Genomic DNA, 17303 nt, shown 5'->3' with positions numbered 1-17303 from the left:
CTTTATGTGTCGTGGCCTCGTGAGTTTGGCTAAGGCCCTAGACGTCTAAAAGCGGAAGCCCAAACAAACAGCACAAAAAAAAAAAGCGCTGCGGAGAAGCGCTTGGAAAAAATGCACTGAGCGCGCGAGCAGAACAAAAAGCTACCCCAGGGGTGCTTCCCCCGCTTTAGCTGCTTCCCGAGTTGCAACGGACGGAATTGCCCCCGATACTTCAGCCTAATTGCAAAAAAACTGCCACTCCCGATCTACCCCGATTCCTCTTCTCTGCTCATTTTATTTCTTCCCCCGCAGGCCGCAGGCATCCCTCGACCCGCCGCCGTCCTCCTCCACCGTTCCCGGCCGCTTCCATCCATGGCAACCTCCCGTGCCCCCACAGTCTCTCCACGACCTCGCCGTCGTCCTCCTCCCCTGCCCCTGTTCTCGGCCGCCGCCATCCAAGGCCTTCTCCCGCGCGCCCCCATAGCCGCCCCCGACCCCGCGACCGTCCTCCTCCCCCGCCGGCCCCGTCCTCTCCGCTCCGCAGATCGTCCCTGCCGGCCGCCGTCCTCTACGACGCGTTGACCTCGCCGGGAACTGCCGCCGTCGAGCCATGGATCTTCCCCACGGCTAGACGCAGTTACGCTGCCTCCAGATTTACTTTACCTGGATCTCTCAAGTGATGCTAGCAGTTGTAAAAAAATAAGTCTACTCCTGGATGCCTCGAATTTGTCTATCTAGCCTTACTTGGAGATTTATTGTAAGATATCTATATTACTCGTATTTGAGAAGCGGCCTGGGCTATCTGCAACTGATCTTGTGGAGAGGACGGCAATCCGTAGCTGCAAGCTGCAAGGCGAGGTCCCGTGAAGGCAAAATACAAAAATATTTGTCGTGCTTAAAAGAATATTTGAGTATACAAAGTTTGTAATGGTAAGTTTGTTAAAAACATATTTAGTTTACAAATAATTTAGGAATTTTTGCGCCATCCCGGTCCTCCTCCAAGCTCGACATGTCCCTGTCTATAGTTTATATTTAATATGGACAAGTCTCGTAAAATAGTTAAAATTAATTGATTCGTGTCAAATCAGCATTTATACAACTTTTTTAACATTCAGGGGCATTTTAGAGATTTCATTCTTCATAACAGCTACAGCAGCCATTAACATCACTCCTGCCAAACATCAAATCTGTGCTTCTCACAGCTGCTTCCCACAGCTGCTTTTCCACAGCTCAATAGCTACAGCTGCTTCTCAAAAGCTGCAGCCCAAACAAACAGACCCTAAGTCATCATCTAGGCTGTGTTCGCAGACACAGCACACCCTATCTCTCTGAGCACATTTAAGCGACTACATTGAAAAAATTGATCCGGTGGGTCTCGAGATTGCTGAAGTCACCACAGGCGCCTTGCCGTCGACGAGAACATCGTCTTCCACTGAAGAATATATTCCGCCTTTATAAGACACCAAAGTATCAAATCTGGAATTTGAACTCTGCTAGGTTAATTCTTTACCCTCCTAACTATCCAACCACGGGTTAATTCTCATTTGCTTGCTCGGATGTTCTTTAGTGCATTGTGATCTTCCTCATGAACCTATGATGGACTGTGCCAAATCTCAATATGGATGGAGAAATGGACACATGTAGAGATCTATGGTTACCGAACAATTTTGAAAACTCATCTAAAAAAGCAATTTTGAAACTACGAATTCTTCGTCATCAACCTCGGCGGTTTAGATTCCATCTTTAGGGATTCTTTGATTCATAGGATTTGTAAAGGAATTGTATATGATTAAAATTTTATGGGAAATTTTCCTATACAGGTTATTTGATTCATAAGAACACATCATATAGAAACGGAATCTTGTAGTGTAAATTCTATAGGAAAAAATCATTAGGTCATACCTCATGGAAAAATTCATTTGCTACAATTAAACACACTCCATCTCCCCTTAGGATTCACATATGTATGACATCTTAATTCTATGCTTTTTTTATTCATATGTTTTTTCCTATCCTATGAATCAAATTGAATCAAATGAGCATTTAGAATGCTTAAGATTTAAACATGTCAAGACAGGCTACTTCAGTGTGCAAAATGGACAAAAATAGCTCATTGGCAAAAGGATTTCGAGGAATAAACTTCCAGCGAAACAAATTCATAGATCTATCTTTTTAGCCACACTTGTCTCCTTGTCACGACGTGGTGCATTTTATAACATTTTCTCTAATTTTACTATTTTAGCAAACCCTAGTTCATCAAACATGATCACAAATCTTCTCAATTCCATCCGAAATTCTATCAAATCTGCCTAATTTTGCTATTTTAGGAAACCCTAGTTCATCAGAAAATCTAGAAATTTATATGCACTTTTAATCTTGTAGCATGTGGATAGCACTTGTGTGACTATGTTTAGGTATTGTATGATCTAGATTTTGTAGTTCACATATGAAGGTCACATGCTCACATGTTAGTTCGTATATTCTCGCATTTGCTCACCCTATTAGTTTTTATATGCTCACATGTATAGGATGATGCTTCTCGATCCTTACTACGATAATAAATAATGTGCCTACTTGATGTTTGAGAAGAAGAAGAAGGTAATAGAAATGAACCAAGTAGTACATATAGTTTTGCTGTGTTAATATGGATATGGAATAATCAAACGTGTATATGTGCCGGTCCTGGGACCCCTTCGACTTAGGTGTCATGAGGCCTCCTCAACGAAGATGCCATGTAATGAGCGATACACGGAGCACATCCAGAAGTTAGGACTCCTCCCATTCATCCATATGGTCATCCGGTCTACACCGAACATGAACCCTTCTGCGATCACCGCGTTTGTCGATCGTCGGAGGCTGGAGACGCACATTTTTCACCTTTGTATCGGGGAGATGACCATGACTTTTTAGGACATGTCGATGACCCTTGCACTCCCCATTGAGGGGAAGCCTCTGCGTATTGACACATCTTGTGACGACTAACGTGGGAAGATGTTTGATCTTATTAGTAAGGTTACCTGGGATATCATAAACAAGAAGGGGGGAAATTAAGGGTCTCCGCCAGGGATACTTTCTCTTAGATCTCATGGAACTTCAAGACCTGCTTGCAGGATGCCAACAAGGATCGGATTAAGTTGTACATCCGTGTGTAAGTGTGGTGTGTTATCATCAAGACACTCTTTCCTGACAGCAGTGGGAAGACCGCTCAGTGCACTTGCTCTAGGAGTTAACCATTATGGAGACTACATGGAGTTGGGTTTCGATAGTATTGGCCTCCTTGTACCACTAGGTAATCAATTATTTCTATTGTAGCCATCTCAACATGACATCTCCAACTTCTACCATGACAAAACTTTATTTGCCTCCATGTATAGTTGGACGAAGCTTGTTGTAGTATTAGAAGTGAAGCTGACTATTGGACGCTCGAAATTTTTTCCTTTCAATGACAACGAAGATCATGGCAACGAGTTGTGGCTCCCCACATGGGCTTGCAAGTGGGACGTCATCTCCAAGTTCACCCCGCATATCGGACCTACAAACGAGTTTGATATCTAACCCCGAAGCAAATAAAAATTATCATTCCATAACCCGACTTGCATGTAAGGATGTAAACGGATCGGATCAGATCGGATATTGATATTTCCATATCCTTTACCATATTTTTATAGCAGATTTAGATAAGAGTGGATAATAATCAGATGAGGATCCGAATGCGGATTATATCGGATTGGGGATATGGAGCAGATTCGAAACGATCTTAGACACGAAACGGACAATTGAGCAAATATACACAGAAAATTAAAAGTATTTTTCTCTCATGTAAAACATATGAGAACAGAACGTATAACAATAGGCTATAGAGAAACATGCACAATTGTTCATACAACAAAGGAAGTTCCGTGATAGTAGCATACATAGTTGGGTCGCCAAACTAACTATGTTGTCTGGATATTTGCGGTTGAGCTTATTTTATCAGATTATCCTCTTTAAATACCTCGGATAGTCCGCAAAAAAATCAGATAATGGACAATATAAATACAATATTTGTCAGATATCAGCTTAATCAATATCTACATCCATATTCATATTCGACGGATTTCTGAAAGTGCATTACTTATCCTTAAAAACAAATGCGGATCCAGATCAAAAATTATCCGTACCATTTACACCCCCGCATGTTCAGCAATTTAGGTGGAATGGGGAGCCATATGGTCGTAGGAAGAGGTTTGGTGCTCCTTTAGCTCAACCCAGCTTGCCATTCTGACAAGCCTGGACCATGTACTTGAGTGGCAAATTGACCGTGCCATTCTCACAATGCTGGACCATGTGGTACAAGAACTAAAATCTGGTAGGCTGTTTGCAAATTATCACACAAACATGTTCTGTATAAAGCTTTTGACTTATACTTGCCAATAAAACGTGTATTACAAATTCTGCGCCGTATCGTATAGTTAGCTATCACTTGATTGAGTTGTTGATACCTTTTGTCTAAAGCAATACTTCCTTGCTCTTCTCCCTCATCATCAGGAGGTACTACAGTTCCTTTGGACGCCCAGAATTTGTGATCGTTGCGAATTCTCAGTAGAACATCTTGACTTTAATCATCCGTGGATACCATTTGCAAGAGCCTGCAATGAAGGTCCAAGATTGTTCCTTATTAGTAGCCTGGTAGCTTCAACCCACCACAAAAAGAAATGATATCTTCAACCATCAGAAAAAAACTTATATCTTCAACCCTTCTTGTAAGCTTGAGAGCTGCGTCGCTGCCCTCTTTGGCTTCAGAGTTTTCGGTCTACAGGGGTTAAATTGTACTGAACCACACAGAAAAATGAAGACCCACTATAGTCTTTAGGCTATGTCTCAGTTGGGGCAAATTAGCACACCCAAATTTAACACGAAGTAACAGCAGAGTAATGGAGGAATTCAAGCCTGCACCAGCAGCGAGGGATTAGAAAATAGAGCAACGTTCCAGTTATGTACATTCATAGACATTCCAGGACAGGTGATTAACAAGGGTTTGACATAAGACAACCCCATTCCTTATTTTGCCAACGAGCGTTCACCTTCGTAAACCCACAAGATCTCAGATGATTGCAGGACCAGTTCCAGATTACAGCTTTTTGCCAGGCCAAGCAACCGAGGATTCAACAGCATCCCTACATACCAAAAATCATAGACAGAGTTCTCGCTGGTACCAAAGAGAGATGGTAATAAACCATGTAGGTAGGCTTTGAAGAAAATAATAAAATGCACTGACCTGATTATATCCAGCAAAACCATAGGAAAAGGATATCACAAAATCCTAGAGACATAGTCCTTGCTTGTGTCAAAAGGCAATTAGAAAAATGGCAATTTAAGAGTTAAAAGCAATAGGGTCATACTTCTTCACCAAAGCAGGAAGTACTATTAGTAGGGCATTTAGTCAAATATAAAGATAATTCAAACATAAGCAACAAGCAATGGCGAAATAGTGAATTTAGCTTGCTTAACCGAACAGGGACAATTCTTCATGATTCGTATCCTTAGAGCAAATCGATTGAAATTTTGTAACATTCTTAAAGATTACATCATTAGAAATATTTACAGTGAAACTTAGCTAACTCAATTTAATCTTCAAAACAATATTACAGGGCTTGGACATTACCGAGATAATTCTTATTTGTGCTTTCCTAAAAGTTTCCATCAGGAGAAAACAATACTCCTCCATCCCAAATTAAATGACGCAGGTTTGTCTAGATTCGCATGTCGTTTTAGTGTGTAGGGACGGAGGGAGTAATAATCTTGAAACCAACCAACCTTGTGAGGGGATAAAATTTCAAGAGAAGCACGCCCAGGTGGAGGAGTGGTGCAGGAGCCAGGCCTCACCAAAGTGGCTCACATCATGGTCAGCGGCGTCCATGGCCTCTCCAGCTGTGAGCACGAGCAGATCAGAATTGGGCTAGAGATGCTGGCCAGTGGATCAGAGCCTGCTGCTCCAAGACGAGCCCACCTCCTGGCTCAACTCCATTACCACAGCCAGGATCGTCGGCATGCTTTGTTGCATGGCCAGCGGCTGCGGAGGCACGGTGGTGGTGACCATGCACCAGGATGTGGAGGAGCTCGGGATAGAGGAGCTGGGCTAGAAGATGACTCGGGGCAGCCTCAGTCTCGCGGAAGAGATGCTGGGTGGTGGTCAATGTTTGATGGAGCTCCAACTGTGGATTCTCAAAATTAATCGGCGGGTTTTGCTCGTGATGGCTCGAAAGCATTGACGAGGATAGCCAAAATTCCATCAATTGGCTCGATATGAATCGAGCGTCTGACCACGGTATTGGACTCCCCGTGTCCTTGCAATCTCGCTGGTGCGAGGAATCGGCCAGAAACGACGCAGTTGGATGGCGTGCCAACGGCGGAAACACGCAGTGGTGGTGGCTAAGGTTAAACTGTGGGGGTTGCGCACGGGACCGAGGTGACAACATGGTCCATCGGAGTCCTACTGTCCTAGGTGAGGGAGGCTGGAGACTGAGGGCCTGAGGTGAGGTGGGGGGCGGCGCTGGTCGAGGCAGGAGGATGCAGCGACGGCCTGCTCTCCAGAGAAATCTCAGAGAGATGCAGCTACGAAACCAACTGCCAACTGTATCCCTGGGAGTAAATTAGACGGTTTCAATAATTCAGGGATGTGTTCTAACCAGTTTTCAAGTTTATGGTTGTAACTTAAACTAGGGCATTATTTCAAGATTGTAATATGCACTTCTCTCTAAAATTTCTTAGCCCACTGATTCAGTATACAATGGCTATTCACCTAAATAAAGATATGCTTGTAACTGTACATATCTAAACTGAATAACAGCAACATAACCAAAGATTAATGCATAACAGTGTGAACAAAGCAAAAGGTCAAAGTAAAAATGCATATCTTGTGCAAACTGAAAATACAAAACATGAGAGGAAGGCAACCAAAAATGGGGCAGAGCACAAAACAGGAAAGAATAAAGATACCTAGTAGACTTGATATATATCATGTAAGTTTAAAACATAGTAATAGTAACAATTATATAACAAGAAATAAGGGACAAACATGATGTTCGGTAATTGCAGTTTTACCAAACATGATGTTCAATTATAGTATCCTAGATGATAAATGTAACAGAGATATAACAATGAACATGCCATGTATGAAAAGATGGCATACCCCAAACAACCAATTCTACACAAACAAATATTTGCCTTGAATGCATGGATGAATAAATTTAGACCTAAACTATTGATGTGAGCAGAAAAAACGATCGATCAAGCACCAGCGCAGCGTATTTAGCACACCACGCATCTACTGAATCAAGGAAACTGCAGAAAACCGAAACCCCCAATTCTAGAACATTTATAATTAAGCTACATGTAGCAAAAGGGCGAACCAGTTGGTCGATAAAAACACAGCGGGCTCTACATCATAAAAATATCTAATTCAAGGAGCACATAAATATTTTGTACCAGCAACTTTCCATCTGCCCCAAATCCGAAGTTATGGTTCAAAAAAAAAAGCAACGTAAAGTATCTGCTAAGGAATTTTTTTGATGTACAGTCAAGGTATGCTTTAGTTTTTACTGATATTCTTTGACGAGTTCAAAACTGGCTTATAACCCTTCTTTTGTTTGCACTGGTATTTATTACTGTCCTAAAACTAGGAAACAATAAATGAACTTTTGCTTCAAAGCAAGGTCGCAAGGCAACTCACAGTATCCATCTCTCAAAAGAAAACACAGTTTCCATTTCTGTCAGCCTACATTTCTGTGTTTTCTTACTTCTGTCAAATAACCATGACAGAACACTCGTTTTTAGTAACCTGCAAAGAGATCATAATAAGAGTAAGGACTAGTGCTTACTTAATTCCTAATCTTCGATTCAACTCGACCACCAAGTGCTGATAAAAGAACCAGAGGCAACTGAAAAAGACGCATGAATTTTAGTAGCTTTGAGATAGCAGTTGCACGAAATTTGGAGCTGCTGTCCAAATTTTAGGAGCATTTTTCTTACATTGGTATTAATATAGGAGACGAATTAAAAAACTCCGTATTTTATGAAATCATCAATATGTGATTCTGCCATCAACTATTGGTGAAGTTTCATATGATTGATGGTGATACACAGTAATACAGGCTGAAACATACTAAGGAAGCATTATATACCTGGTGGCTGGTGCCAAGAAACCTACTGATCAATTGAACCATGCGACTACCTGCATCAAGCAGAAAAATAAATAATTATTACTACTGAATCCAGAATTCAATTCTCATTCCGCAACAGAAAAAATGTATCCAATTCTTACTCGTGCCGCTAGCCGACAAACTAACAAGAGCTCCAGATTTTGTAACTACTAGTAAGATGCCCGTGCTATGCTACGAACATAGTTTATTTAAGTTATAAGTCAAATTAATTCATGTTGGTGCTTTCATTTATCGGGAGAGGCAGAGGAGACGATAGATTCATGCTATGCTCATAGGTTTGCATGGCCCTACTTCTCTGGACTGAGACAAAGAAGGCTACAAGAAGAGGTAAATTGAATAGGAAAAAACCTCGAGCGCACAAAAAAAAGAGATTACCTAGGAGGAACTGGGTAATATTTTATAGAAGAAATAGACACCCAAGTTCGAGTTGAAGAAGACTCGAACCTGGGTGGCGGGGGTGTGCACCCACGGCTTGCACCAACTGATCTAGGCTCAGTTTCTCTCTGGCAGAGCACATCACAGCTGAAATTTCAACAATTTTACCAGGGATGGTATTGGACGCACCTACTATACTGTGGGTCTTTGTACACTGTCATAGCGACCACAAAAGCATTGTCGGACACCATATTAAGATCTTTCCCTAAAATGTGGATGTAACCGAATAGTAACTCCGCTTCAGTCTAATGATGGAATAGCAAAACGATGGGTCACATTTATGAACAAAATATTGCTGCACAAAAAAGGAAAATATCCGGATGGATTCATTTGCATGGTGCTTCACCATCGTCCATCGTTGTGTATGTGGATGTTGTTGCCTCGAGCCCTCAAAAGAGCCTCATATGACGGTTACACGCTGTGAGCCCCTTTCCAAAACAGTACCATTACTGGCGCGGAAGCTCGACATCATGCGAGATGCCACGACAGGAAAGGAAAGGAGGGAGCGCAGAGTTGGGAGGAGAGGGGATGGGTCGGCATTGACCCCTTGCTTGATAGGTTCGTATTGCTTGATAGGTTCGTACCGTCAGAAGGAGAACACGGCTGCCATGTAGGCCCAACAGTTGCTATGGCCCCGTGTCAAGCACTAGGCAGCTTAACCAGAGAAGATCAGGTGAAAACTACATTGCAGCTCTGCACCAACCCGGAGCATGCATACGCACGCCAAACGAGGAGAGGGTTGTGTGCAAAAGAAAAGGCGAATAAGCTATCCCAAAAAACTACACAACATGGACACTGCTGATATGACCTATTAGATAATCCGTGCACACGAAGCAGAATAGCTACCAAACCCAATTCTGTACCTCATGGCCAATCCGGAGCGATGGAGGAAAAGCCAATTCGAAAAGGAGATGCGGCGAAAATGAAGTCGAGCGACGGAACATGCGACGCAACAAAAACGTTGTCGTTGCCAGCGGGGGCAACAAGAACGGAGGCCCCAATGGTGGAGAAGCAGCGACTAAATGACCAAAGTACATGAACTTTGATGAAAACGGGAGTCCAGCAGCGGGAAAGAAAGAAACAACTACCAGAAGGAACTACCCATGATCACTAATCACTGGTCTCCTAGACCGGGTAGTCTAGGACCATTTAAAGAAACTAATACACTCAGGTTGTACTACATGTGACGGGATTTTGCATTGGCATGCCCACTTTAATCAAGGGATATGTTTGCTTTTTTGTTTCCTTGACTATTGCCTTGGTTTAGTTTACACCCAAACTCAAAACCATCCAAAGTTTGCACCCAGGGCCCTCAACTATTGAAACTAAGGTGTCAACTCTAGAGGGAAAAAGTCCAGAGTACCAAGACATGGCTTAAGAATTTGAATTTCAGTCCAGAACCCCAGCACCCAGCAGGCGACTTCATCTTTTGATATGGATTGCACAGGGAATGAGGTTATACCTCCTACAAGTGGCAGCCAGTAACAACTAGCACATAAACATATTGTCTCCACATTAAAACAAAAACATAACCCAGGTAACACAGCATCGGGATTGCTGTGAAAGTACTCATACCTCATATGGTATTATACGGAAAGAACAACTGACAGAGTTAACTAGTAAAACAGAGAGATAATTGAGAAAGTGACAAGGCTCTCTCTCTCAGCTAATCGCAGGGTGCCCATATGAGTCAACAATCTCACTGTATCAACCAGGTTATAAGAAATACGCAGATCATACGAATTAATGGCTCAACCTTTGAAGTCAGATCAGTGGTTCAAGAGATGTATGCTGATATAGGAATAGACCCTGCTGCTGCGGTGACTCGATGGCTGAAGCAGAACTTCACGCTTTAGCAGTACCTGCGCGGCAACCAATCTAATAAGTGACAAGTGCACAAGCCGTAGCTCAGAAAGAGCGGGCAGAATTAAATTCACTATAACAGAATTAATGACTGAAATTTTGAAGTTAGGTCATTCCAGCAATGCTACATAAAATAGTTCAACAAGCTAGAATTCAGGTTTGAATCCACTCTAACATCGCTGAAGTATGAAACAGTCAAAAAAAGATTCCACATTATTTTTAAACAACATAACATTCACTGGTGTTTCACAAGTTTCCAGATTCCCAAGCATGATCAAATATATTAATTAGGAGTTACCTATATGAGCCTTTGGAAGCTGCTAACAATAGTCTTAAACATTGAAGTACTGCAACTAGCAGAGATATCATCTTCGCAGCATTTTTTGCTTGTTTTTAAAAAGTCACCTTCACATCCACGCAAAATTCTAAGATGGAGGCATTATAAATTGTCAACAGCATGCCAGTTAGTTTTCTTTTGAGCTATTGTTGCAAAGGAATGATCAGATTATTTTGAGCTATTTGCTAGCCAACTTTGATAGCAAAAGAGAGGATAAAAACACATGGGAAGTTTGGTCTTTTCACTCAGCCAAATGACTAACAAAATAAAATTTACATGACCAATTTCAGCATGGCAGAATAGCAATTGATACCTCAAATTAGGGGCATATGAGAGGTGAAACCTCAACTATTAACCATTGGAAGTTGCACGGCACCTAAGGGACAACATATGGATAATATTCTCGTTAAAAATGGTAGGTGTGATCGCCATATCAAACGCAGAATATCTAGTCCAAAACACAAACTATGAAACTACAAAGAGATGACTAAACTAGATACAAGAATCACTAACTTAACAAATAATGACTGACAATCAGCCTCACAAATCCAACTTTCTAGGCTTTCCGTGAAGCACTCAGTCAACAAGTTAAAATGGAGTGGAAGATGACAGGATACACTGACACATGGATAACAAGCAAAGCATATCACCACCACGACCCTGAAACAGGGCAAGGTCTTTGTGACATATCAGCATTTTATTTGTACATGCCAGCAACTTAACAACAGGTAATGGATTATTAGTTACTCCTGGGCTCAAGTAAACCTGCCACAGTTAATGGTATCTTCATGTTATATTATCGATCAAATTATGCTGCCACAATGGAAATATGTAAACAGAAGCAATGGAGTTATCTTAATAGCATTGTATGCTCAGCTTTTAAGTTGTAAGATATATAATGGTTGGGCTACACTTTATCTTAAAAAAATTGACCAATTTTCATACTGATTTTATATTACTGCTTTGAAATGGTGCAACCACTGGATGCCAGGACCCGAAATCAAGCCCAGGTTCCCCGCATCAGGCACTCATCAATCCGACTAATTTTATCTGTTCTAACGAGCAGTTCCCAGCAATAATAATTTTATAAAGGACCTATGCGAACCTATGCAAGAATGATATGATAACTGGCCCAAATAGTTTGGTACCTTCAGGGAAAATACTGTTCAAATATAACACAAGAAAACAGCAACCATTAATTTTATCTCTCAAGCAAATAGAAAAAAGGATAACTAAGTTGTCAGCAAAAACTTAAGCACAGCAAGGCATTCATGCAACCATGTACGAAAAATAAGTGGATCGTGTGATGTAAAGGTAAGCAAATACCTGCAGTATAGAAATACGCGAACGGATGGTATGAATGCTCCAAAAAACTCCGACTAAGCTCCCTGGACTGCATCGAATCCAGCTGAACGATGAAGGCAGAGTGTTGATGCTTAGTGGAGTGTTCTTGCTTAGTGGACACAGATATGAGAACCACATCAGCATCCTCGGAATACCCCACTATAGCTTCATTGCGTGTCTCGATCCCAGACGGCAGACCAATGACCTCATGCATGTTAACAATCCTCTGCAGCATCCATGTGGCGACGCCATCACTGCTGAACTTGCGGCCCCACAACTGGAAGCTGGGGTACACCAAGACGGCAAAGCCTACACCGCCACCCTCGGCCCTGATGATCCGGATACAGCTGCTGCCAATGCCTGCAAAAATAGGCCTCCTGACCACAGCCAGTCTCTGGGCATCCAAATCGAACTCGAGCATCGCATCCTCGGAATCATTTAGCCACCAGTAAAGGGCGCTGCCAATAAGGGTGCAGGGGAAACGGCTAACCGGAGCGCCACACGGTTCTGCCGTCGAGACAAGCGGTCCCCACACGCCGGTCTCCGAGGAGTACACGCAGGCCATGGCTGGCTCTTGGCGGCTCCTGGTGCCTAGCAAGACCACCTTAAAGGGGCCTGAGTGGCAGTCTCCGTGCACGTGGCCCTCGCCGTTGCCGGCAGCACACAGCACGGTTCCCCTGACGTTGCACAGATTGAACCGGAAATCCATCGGAACGGGCACGTAGCTGCGGCCGCGGGAGACGGGATCGAACACGAGGAGCGTAGCGTGCCTACTGAAGCTACCGATGGCGAGGACGCGGCCGTGGCGGCACCCGAGCAGGGTCCAGTGAGTGAACGACGCCTCCTGCTCGGGGCACAGGGAGAAGCGCCCCGGAGGGATGCGGTCGGGAGGGTCGAGGATGGGGGAGAATACCAGATCCTGCCCGAGCTTCTCGAATACGCCCAGGACCGGCGGCTTCCGGTGGTGCGCGAGGAAGCGGCGGCGGAAGCCTGGGTCGGCCGCCACGCGCGCCCAGAGCTTGGAGACGGCGCCGGCGCGCGGGAGCGAAGAGGGTAGCGGGGGGATTCGGACGAGGATCTGACAGAGGAGGTCTTCGCCGTCCAGCGGCGCCGCCGGCGCCGAGTGGAGGCGGCGGCGGCTGGTCATCTCGGCGCCGCCCTCGTCGCTCATCTGAGATGGGGATTTTTGTTTTCGGGAGTTTTTTTTTTGGAATGAGAGGGAAACAAAGAAGCGGAGGAGAAATATTTGGGGAATCAAAAAGCTCATTAATCCTTGGAATACGGCCCAACCAAAAAAAATTTGGAGCAAACGGGCGGATAAAAATAGAGAAAAATAATTTTGCTCCTCTAAATGGTGGCCGCGAGATTGGAACCCCTAAAACTAGAACATCATTTGGACAAATTTCATATGATTTTAAACGATTTCGACCGCGTTTCATACAATTCACACATAGTTCATAGGATTTAACTAAAACATGAATGGAACTTAACCTAAACAAAACCCTAAAGTAAAGTTTAAATCGAGGAAGTCGTCGGTTGTGCCTCTCCGCAGCCGTCTAGTCCTCGAAGGAAGTTGAAGTCATCATCGCGCCGTCTCCTCCCTCTGCGGCACTGCTCGTACATGGTGTACGCCGCCGCCTCTGCCGCCACGCGCTCGGGGTTTTGGCGTTGGAGGTTCACCATGTACTCCTCCCTCATTGACATGAAGACTCTCCTTATGCACCGGCTGGAGCGCTCGGCCTCTAGGCATTCTCATGCCTCGCGGTCCACCCTCGCGAGCTGGGCGCCGCGCCGCGGTGTGGCGGCGCGAAGAGCTCCGGCATGGGATCCTCGGAGCCGAGCAGGAAGTTGAGGGCGCCGCAGTTGATGCTGCGGAGGCGGACGTTCTCGACATCGTGCCTCCATGCCTCATGTGCCGCCGACTGAAATATGTCAAGCCAGATGTGTCGATCGGTGTTCCGGTTGGTGATCTCGGCCACCCACGTTCCCCACTCGCGTTGCCGTACGCCATGGTAGTGGCTATGCGGTGGCGGAGGGTGGTTGGCGGGGGCACTAGTTCAACGACGCGGCATGCCCCTGGAGCTGCGGATGGGCGGAGGGGAGCGGCGGCGGGAAGATCCGCCCATCTCCAGCGCGGTTGCGGTGTAGGGAGGGTGTGGCGGCGGCCGGATGTAACACCCCAAAAAATAAGCACGTCGGAACGAAGCCGACTAACACGGTCTTGCCGCAACCCAACCTTGCTCTTAACCATTGGCGTTGCCTCACATGCCTTCGCCCGGACCCCCACATCTCTGGTTGACCTCCTGCAAACCGAGATGCCGAGTGTGTCAAGCCCACTGGAGTGTGTGTGAAGGGGATCACCGGTTTCAAGACGACACCCTCAAGGGGGGAACGATGATGGAACGACACCATCGTCAGATACCGCAAAGCGGGATCTAGGCATTCACCAGAAGACGTGTACACGAGAGTAGCGAATGTCACATAGCTCCACGACCGCCCCCAAGAAGGACGTCAACATCCACGTACGTCGCACGGTCAGGCTTTCGCCCGGAGCAATCGAGACTCCACACCCCATGCAGCCGGATAAAGAGAGGAAGATCGAACCGCCGCCAGCCCGCACCCCGCAGACACACCCCTATTATGTAGCAGCAACGCCACCGCCGCACACGAGCCACCACCGCCTCCACAACCAGATCAGGGAACTCATCGCGCTCTAGTGCCTCCGCCCGCACCACACGGGGTTGACGAGCCGAGCCGCACGAATATTGCCGACCAAGCTCACCAAGAAGAGCACCGCGGGCGTCGCCAACCGCCACAGAGAGGGAGCTTCGACGGACACTGACATGGTGATCCAAGGTAGAGCCGGCGGCCGCAGAAACATGATCTCCCAGGACCAGCTGCCCAAAGGTCCCAGGGCCGTCATCCCGATGTTCAGCGTCGCGCTCATCCCCTGCAGCCTCGCCCGTGGAAGCGGAAGAAGGAGCACTCTGCCTCTGCCTCGGCCGCCACAAGTCGTAACGCGACCTCGAGGCAAGCCCGCGCAGCCCAACCAACTCCGCACAAAGCCATTTAGGCCCGCGCACGCCACATTTCGTTGTCTTGCCCCACCACCGCTGCTCCTCCGCCGCGTCTTGGCCGCTCACGACCACGCCCGCATGCAGCGAGCCGCCAGCAGCCCCACAAGGAGCCTAGAGGGACTAGGTCCCCTTCGCCCCCTTCACCGGCGTCGCGCAGCTTTGCCCGGTAGTAGCCTCAGGTAGTAACGAGGGGGGAAGAAGGTGGGGAGGGGTGGCGGCGGTGAGGGGCTAGGGTTCGCCCCCTATCGCCCGAAGGAGGCAGTGAGAGGAGCCGGTTTTTACCAAAAATTGGGCTCTTGTACAATAATTATTTTTGTGTATATGATAGAGAAAAAATTGCACCAATGTTAATGCCTAATGATGGACAAATTTATCCGATGCATTGCAATGAAAAATTGTATTACAATATAACTTGTTTTAAAATGTTACGTAGGCAGAGTCCCTTTGAATTTTTTTTGTACCATTAGCAAAAATAAAGTGTACATTTTTTGTGATAAAATAAAAAATATTGGAGACTGCTGTTACATATGACACAAAAATTTGTTACATACGAGTCGTTTTTGTACCATGATCGGACGCGCGAAATTCGCTCATTTAACTAGATCTGACGGCTAGAAAGGCGGCTGATACAATTTTACAGCCGTCTGATCCTATCATTCGCGGAAAAAAACTACGCCGAAGCAAAAGTATGTATAAGAGGTGTTTAGCTTGTGATGGTGCATTTGCAAAATTGTTGTGTTCATGCATCGGATCGATTGTGACTCCATGCAAAATTGCTTTTTTTTAGCTACATATAAGCTTATTTTATGGACTGGATTTCGTGTTCACTGGGACAATTTGGAACCTCGAAGTCGGCCCAATAAGCGGCAAGTGCTGCTCACCTGGTTGTCGCTCCCACTCTCACACTGGTTGTCCCCAATCTGCCTCATGCCGCCGGTGCTCAACGCCGTCTTTAGGAGAAGGAACCACATCTCCTGTAAGCGTCCTATCCACCCCTTCTTCTCCATCTATCATTCCGCGGCCCTCGAACATTGTTCCTGGCTAATTTAAACGCTGGTCATGTACAGCAACTAGGTGGCTCCACGCCCACCAACTGTTCGACCGAATGTCTTAGATGCGCTTCCTCTAATTTGAGTATGAACCTTGTTTTGTATCATTTCTTTTATTACTGAATACCAAGAGCATAATTTTGTTGGCGTGATTCATTATTTGGAAACAAACAAATTCATAAAGTTCCAATCTAAATTTCCCTAGAAAAAAAATAAATCTTAATATGTACTGCCTCCATCCTAAAATAAGTGACTTCGCTTTGTCTAGATGCAGATGTATCTAGACGCATTTTAATGTATAGATAGCAGATACATTCGTATCTAGAAAAAGATGAGTAAAAATTTTTTTGGACAGAGGGAATGTTTTTTTTAGCTGAAGAAATCTGAATGTTTGACTCACAGTAACAAGTTTTTCGTGAGACATTATATTCTTTCTGTGGGTTCCTTCCTGCTTCCCTGGAGTCTGGGAAGGGAGAAAAGGGCGACTGGATACAGAGAGGTGTACAGCCCTCCGTCCATATCGCTTTCATTTTAAGCCGGATACTGAGAGAGGTACCTCCTTCCTCCTTCCCCATCTCATTTCAGTACTACGGCATTTCAAGTAGAAACAGAGTATCCGGATCTTCAACTGCAGGTGCACCTATCCACAAATATATCCGTCATATAATTAGGCAATCATCTTTTGGAGATTAGTCTCATGACTAGAATATCAGTTGTTTGTAGTCCGCACTATCACATTAAAAATGCCCAATGATGTTACAACTTACACGGAAGAAACGAAATTTCTAATTCTTGTTTGCAGACTAATCATACGCCTGCCTGTTGGGTTTGTGCCTGCAAAAGTTAGCCATACACAAGTAATGTATTCTGCATATTTAATTATACATTTCTTATCTTGTCAATTCATTACAATGTCAGAACACACATGTGTTACACACAATCACTGTAATGGTGGGCATGCTCGAAACTTACTAGGTACAACAATATATTGATAAGATTGTAAACCATTTGATACTTG

General features: G+C 44.9%; 1 protein-coding gene across 12 annotated transcripts; it reads right to left on the bottom strand.

Annotated features, from left to right (window-relative positions):
* Positions 1 to 4099: 4099 nt before the first annotated feature.
* On the bottom strand, positions 4100 to 13378 carry LOC127308914 (uncharacterized). 12 transcript variants are annotated; one of them, XM_051339837.1, is made up of 7 exons: positions 12142 to 13378; positions 11129 to 11191; positions 10372 to 10477; positions 8142 to 8191; positions 5237 to 7798; positions 5043 to 5135; positions 4100 to 4908 (listed from the first exon to the last, which is right to left on the bottom strand). In XM_051339837.1, exons 1-2 carry the CDS (start codon positions 13328 to 13330, stop codon positions 11160 to 11162), a joined length of 1221 nt encoding a protein of 406 aa, XP_051195797.1. In that variant the 5' UTR covers positions 13331 to 13378; the 3' UTR covers positions 4100 to 4908; positions 5043 to 5135; positions 5237 to 7798; positions 8142 to 8191; positions 10372 to 10477; positions 11129 to 11159. The 12 variants fall into 12 exon arrangements, with proteins under 12 accessions (XP_051195797.1, XP_051195803.1, XP_051195801.1 ...); XM_051339843.1 differs by having other exon boundaries at positions 4100 to 4607; XM_051339841.1 differs by having other exon boundaries at positions 4100 to 5135; positions 5237 to 5281; positions 7691 to 7798.
* Between the last annotated feature and the right edge of the window lie 3925 nt (positions 13379 to 17303).

The sequence above is a fragment of the Lolium perenne genome, chromosome 6 (assembly GCF_019359855.2).
Source record: "Lolium perenne isolate Kyuss_39 chromosome 6, Kyuss_2.0, whole genome shotgun sequence".
NCBI classification, from domain to species: domain Eukaryota; kingdom Viridiplantae; phylum Streptophyta; class Magnoliopsida; order Poales; family Poaceae; genus Lolium; species Lolium perenne.
Note: the sequence above shows the minus strand (reverse complement) of the source record. Positions and strands in the feature narration are given on the sequence as shown.

Coding starts and splice junctions, on each gene's coding strand:
- LOC127308914 (XM_051339830.1), bottom strand. CDS start 13,330: ATGAGCGACGAGGGCGGCGCCGAGATGACCAGCCGCCGCCGCCTCCAC. Junction 11,192..12,141: donor CGCGTATTTCTATACTGCAG/GTATTTGCTTAC, acceptor GTTGTCCCTTAG/GTGCCGTGCAACTTCCAATG.